Source organism: Callithrix jacchus, chromosome 19 (genome assembly GCF_049354715.1).
Source record: "Callithrix jacchus isolate 240 chromosome 19, calJac240_pri, whole genome shotgun sequence".
NCBI lineage: Eukaryota > Metazoa > Chordata > Mammalia > Primates > Cebidae > Callithrix > Callithrix jacchus.
In genome coordinates this window covers 31,468,175-31,474,362 of record NC_133520.1, presented here as the reverse complement: position 1 = coordinate 31,474,362, position 6,188 = coordinate 31,468,175, and the positions used below count along the sequence as shown (strand labels likewise).

Sequence of the window (6,188 nt, the reverse complement as noted above, 5' to 3'; positions counted from 1 at the left end):
ATATCACCTGAGGGCAGGAGTTCGAGACCAGCCTGGCCAATATGGAGAAACCCTGTCTCTACTAACAATACAAAAATTAGCTGGGCATGGTAGCAGACACCTGTAGGCCCAGCTACTCAGGAGGCTGAGGCAAGAGGATCACTTGAACCCGGGAGGAAGAGGTTGCAGTAAGCCCAGATTGCACCCCTGCACTCCAGCCTGGGCAACAGAGCCAGACTCCATCTAAAAAAAATAAAAATTGGCATCTTCAGCCCATTAAGTCCACCTCCTGCTTCAGGGCAGGCCAAGGTACGTACACATCATCCCCCATAGCGAAGTTTTGGTCTATGAGGGTCAGTGCTGTCCTCATAGCCCGTCATTTCTGTCCTGGCATTTAACAGCCCTAATGGGTGCGATAATCACATGTCTGCAAGCCCCTATTAACAGCAAGCACCAGACACATGAGGAGTACCAACCTGCAGACTGCTGGCATGCTACTCAAGCATTAGGGGACCACCAGGTCCAGTTCTATCTCATATATTAAGTGCTCCCACAGGCTGGGCAGTGAACTAAGAGTTGAGGGAATCTGTGTGTATATGTGATCTCTGTGTATGGGTGTGTGTGTATATGTGTGTGGTGTGTGTGCGTGTGTGTGTGTATGTGTGTATGCGTCGAGCTTGTGCTGGGAGAGCTTCCTGTCTGAGGGTAGAGACATAGCCCCTACCTTCAGAGACTCCCCGCCTAATAGAAGAAACAGTCCCTGCCCTGGAGAGCCCCTCATCCAAGGGTAAAGAGAGTCCTTGCAGGCTCAAGAAAGAGACAAAAGTCACTTGCAAAGCATGCAGTTAGCAAATATCCATTGAGGACCCTCTCTGTATGTGCCCAGCGATGGAGTGGGTGCCAGGGGTATGGGGGAAAGGGCCTGTCGCTGTCCTCAAAGTGCTATACCTGAGCAGTCACAAAATGGTATGGTGGTGGGTGCGGCGAGACAAGGAGGCAGGCCCCCAAGCAGGCTGTCTGGATGTGCTGCCACCTGGAAGTCCCCTCTCTGCACCCCTGGCACTTCCCACCTTCTAGAGCTCCCATTTCAACCTACTTGCTCATAGCTGGCTGCTTACCTAAGGTCTCTGACCACACCACAGCGTATTCACCTCAAAACCCTGTGCTGAGGAAGTTCTCAGTAACTGAGGAAAGAAGAGACGCAGGAAGGAAGAGAAAAGGAGAGAATCCCCCCCACCGCCCGCCTGCGCCAGTCACAGGGCACAGTCTAGGAGCCACCTGGAGACCCACCTTGACCTGGCTTTCCCTCAGAGCTGGGAGCGCGGGATGAGGAGCCCCAGGTCAGCCTGTGCCCTTTTCCTCCCTTCGCCCTGTCCTTTGCCACTTTGTCTACTTCAGACTAGGTGTGTCTGTGGCTCTTGTCCGAGAGGGAACAAGACATTTCACACTGACGCCTCTCCCCACCCTACTCAGATAGCACATTTCCACATTGTTTGGGGGCAGAATGGGTCCTCTGGGTGGGAAGAAGGTGAGGAGGATGGAAAGAGCGGGTGAGGAGGAAATAGTCCATGTCAGAGGGCTTGAGTGGGACGGAAGGAGAGGCTGCCGCATCACAGAGCCTAGGGGTGCAGGCGGCCAGGGGGCTGTGCTCTCTAGGAGGGTCTGAGGAGGAGGGAGGGAGGCAGAGTGGGCCTATGCTTGCAGACGTCACAGGGCTTCATAAAAGGGATGTGATCAGGGAGCTGGCGAGAGTGAGCCCAGGAGCCCAGCTGCCCACTCTCTGAGCGTTCACCCAGCCAGGTGGTCTCGTCATCTCAGCAGCTCCGCCAAGCTCCCGCCCAGGCCAGGACTGAGGCAAGGTAGGCACATTGGGCATCCACCCTTGGGGAGGGGGTCTGCCCTGACCGGGGGATGCTCCGGAGGGGAGCGGGGAATCTGTTCTAAGACGGACAGATGCATCGGGGCAGACAAAGGCAGGGAAGGGGGACACTGACCTTTCCTGTTTACCAGCCTGCCCCGATTATCCTGGGATACCTGGGTGAATACACTGAGTCGCACTTTATTTGTGAAGCTAGCACTCTAGGGATCTGGAGGGCTCTCTCTTGCTGCAGAAGGAATACATGCAATCAATGAATGCTGTGACTGGAATTAGAGACCACAGACACTTTTGGATGGACCTGGGGAATCCCTCAGGGCTCCTGAGATCAATGGGGCCCCTCTGAGCAGCTCCCCCAAATTATGGATGGCAAATACAAGCCTCACCAAGGGCACCTACCAAGAAGTAGGGGCCACCTTACTTCAAAAGCCTGCCATACCCAGAATTTCTCTGTTACTCACTGGATACAAACCCCCCAGGGTGGAGGGAATCACAGAAATTGTCTACAGCAGGTCAGCCACTCACGGCCCCTTTCCAAATCATTCCATTCTACCACATACATTAAGTGCCCCCATGCTTTTTGTCTTTAATCATGTTTGTTGGACAATCTCAAAGTGTCTGATGACTTTTTCAAAAAAAAATTAGACTTGGGAGCTGGAAGAGATGGGGGGGGGGTATGGGGGGGGCGGTGAGGCAGAGCAAGGCAGGATGATGGGAAATGGTGAGAGGATCAGGGCACATGGCTCCCATATCAGCAGCCAAAATGATGAGGCCAATTCAATTCATAGCCTCTCAGAGTCCACAATGAATAGGCTATGGAGATAACTGACCTGATAAATCAAGGAAAGGTTTTTCTCTTCCCTGAATTATAGGCAATAAGACAATTTAATGACTGTCTTCAAGGCTGTGAAAGGCTATGGGAGAAAGCAAGATGATTGCCTCTTTCTTCCTCTGTCCTTAGCAAAGAAAAATAATCAAATTTATCTCACAACAGGAGAGAACAAGGTCAGACTCAGGCATAAGGATGGGGTGAGTGGAACACAGGTCCTGTGCCTGACCTAGTCTTTTTTCCTTCTCTCTGTCTCAGCCTCAAGGCACTCCTGGGACCTGCGTCTTCTCGCCAGGATGAACTCACTGGTTTCTTGGCAGCTGCTGTTTTTCCTCTGTGCCATCCACTTTGGGGAGCCATCAGACATGGCTCCTGTGGAGAATCCTAGCCCCGCAGGCACGCATCCTCTGGGGAAAGGGGTGGGCGGGAGCAAGTGGGTTGTTGCAAAATGAGCTTTCCCGTATTTTCCAGCTAGTCGGTTGGTGTGAGTTTAACACTGCGTTTGGTGGAAACCTAAGACTGGCACATGTACAGCTCATCGAGGGGTCCCATTAACCTTGCAAGTGAGGGATGCCTTGCCTCTGTGATGGGCCTCAGTCACCCACCTAGGGCTTGTTAGCCCCTGGGCGTCTTCATGATTTCTTCATGCTGCGTTCTCTGCTCTACGTCAGCAACCCTTCTGTACTCATGTTGAGGAAGAACTTCATATGCAACTGTCCTTTATCAGATTCTTTGTGGAGAATTAAAAAAAAAAAAAAAGAACTGAAACAAAAAGGCAGAGTTTTTTTTTTTTTTTGAGATGGAGTCTCACACCGTCACCCAGGCTGGAGTGCAACAGCGTGAGTTTTGCACTTCGAGAGTGCAGCTTGCTGCAACCTCTGCCTCCAGAGTTCACATGATTCTGCTGCGTCAGCCTCCCCAGTACCTGGGATTACAGGCGCACACCACCACACTTGGCTAAGTTTTTGTATTTTCAGTAAAGACGGGGTTTCACTATGTTTGCCAGACTGGTCTCGAACTCCTGACCTCATGATCTGCCCATCTCAGCCTGCCGAAGTGCTGAGATTACAGGTGTGAGCCACCGCACCCAGCATGAAAAGAGAGATCTTTGATACTATCACCTTTTGGGGACAATGAACTGTCTCCAGTTCATTGGGGAACTGATGAGCTGGAAATTTTGAGACCCACAGAGGTAAAGAGAATTCCCTAGAGTCGCTCAGTCAAACACTGGAAAACCAGCAGGTGTCAGAGCACCCCAGGAGTGTGTCTGGTGAGTGGCACGAGCTAGAACAATGTGAATCCCCCAGTCAGGAGCTGTGGCTTGGAACACTTCCTGGCATCAGCTTTCTGGGCAAACTAGAACCCATAGTTTAGCTTGTCTGGACCTCAGTTCTCCCAGCTATGAAACTTGGGGCATGCCCTCCACACATTTGATGCCATTGTATATGCCCATAAGACCTCCCGAGCACAGAGGACATGGCCCCTGGTGTCCTTTGCCAAACGTCTCTTCTGTCCTGGGATCAGGCATTTTTCTGGGTGAGGGAGGCTGTTCCAAACAATAACCGCACCCTTTCCAGGAACATAGAGTTGTTGGCTCATTTTGGCGAAAAGCTTTAGGTGAGGTCACCAACAGCAGCCTGAACAGTGATACAACGCTGGTCTAGTGGGTGCAACTGGGGAGGAAGCCATCCTCCTCCTGTCTCACCCAAGCCCTGGACAAGGGTGGAGGGACCTCACAGGCGACTGTCATTAACTCTGGACCAGGTCCACACTCCCCTTTTCCAGAGTGCACCAGCACATGGAGTAGCGGGGCTCAAAGCCAGCCCCCGCACCAGCACACCCATTCACACACCAGGCCTCATTTCCACTAATCTCTTGCCACAGTGGGCTGGAGGTATTGTCTACTCAGAGCCAGTTGCCCTATTTTACTGCCAAAAAGTACAGTGAACTTAATGAGCCTTGCATGTGAAGTGCCTTCCAAATTAGCCTTGTTAATCTTCAAATGAAGGAGAGAAGTTAAACCCAGGATGGAGGAAGAGAGCCAGTTAAGGTGACCCCGATAATTTTTGTTTCTCGTTGAGTCCTTATGCAGCTTATTGGTTGGGGGAGGGTCACAATTCTTATCAAAGCCCAGGGTTGGAACACAGGTGTGTGGGGCCACAGTGGCTTAGCTCCACTTTCTTGATTTCTGTTACTACATGTTTTTTAAATTAGCTTTTATGTATTTAACAAGCCTTTATTGAGGCCGCACTATGAGCAAGCCACTGTTTCTAGCACTCTGAGAGATAGAGTTGAATGAACATGGCCGCATCACCCAAGGAGCTCACAGCCAGGAAGGGGCCCAGAGCTGGGGTTGAGCAAATCCTTCGGTTTTCTTTATTTCCATGACCTACTCTGTTTCCTAAAAGGAAGTAATGTAATATGAAAGTTATTTACGCTAATTTTGGCATACATTCTAAATCAAAGCTATGTTGGAAGAGGGAGGTGCCGGGCTTGAGATGATCCCGGCTAAGATGGTCGTGCTGGTTCTGCATGGCATTCAGCCCCAAGTTTCCAAAAAGTCAAGGAAGGAAAAGAAGAATAGGATGCGATGTGAGGAGGCGTTGTCAAGCAGTCTTTCCCGGTCCCCGGCCTCATCTCTCTGTGCTCTCTGTCCTGGGCCAGCAGCTGGGATCCCTGGCCCTCCTGGTCCCCTGGGCGCGGAGCCTGCAGAGCGCCCAGAGGAAGCCGGCTGCAACTGCCAGGATGAGCCGTGCGCTATGCGCACCCTCCGAGAGCTCCGGGAGCCCCCAGCAGAGGGGCCCGTGCGCCCCCAGCAGCCGCCAGATCCCCGCACCCCGGAGCGAGGTGCAGCGGGAGCTGCTGCCGCCCTACTGGAACGTCTTGAGCCTGCGCTATGGGTAGCGGGAGGAGGCATCCGGGAGCCACGGAGGAGGCGGTGGGCGGGGCTGAGGGCGCAGGTGCGGGGCAGTGAACTTCAGACCCCAGAGGAGTCAGAGCATGAGGGGCGGGGCGACGCCGTGCAAAGGGAGGGGGCGCTGGAGCTTCCGGCCCAAGGCAATAAAAGAAATGTTGTATAAGTCACCGACTTGTGATCTGTTGTGGCTCATTCTTGCACGCAACTCTGATGAAGCTGTTCCTCTTCCACCCTCACTGGATAGTTAGCTGGTTTCAGGATGCCTGTGGTGTCATTAAGGTCAGTGCTTCTCACACTAGATGTAATGAAGGAACAGGCGGTTAGTTCTCCAATCCATTGCAGATTGATACTTAAAACAAACAAACAAAAACAATTAAAACTGATCACTGAAAACCTGAAAAATTTAAAAACAACAAAAGACCAAATTGGATGGTGCTTGAATGTTTCAGCGATGTGGAATTCCTATAAAAATTCTGGAGCTGTCCTCAGAATGCCTAGACTTATCTCCCTGAGGATGAGTAACACTTTGCAGAGGGACATGGCTCACTGCCCACACTTTGAGCAGTATTGGGGGGTGAGGGTGGTGT

General features: G+C 52.0%; 1 protein-coding gene across 1 annotated transcript; it reads left to right on the top strand.

The window, feature by feature from the left end:
- The first annotated feature begins 1,717 nt into the window (after positions 1–1,717).
- On the top strand, positions 1,718–5,636 carry KISS1 (KiSS-1 metastasis suppressor). The gene is given in 3 exon segments (XM_078356419.1): positions 1,718–1,838; positions 2,943–3,077; positions 5,341–5,636. Coding segments are annotated over 2 exon segments (393 nt in total). The 5' UTR covers positions 1,718–1,838; positions 2,943–2,980.
- Positions 5,637–6,188: the final 552 nt, after the last annotated feature.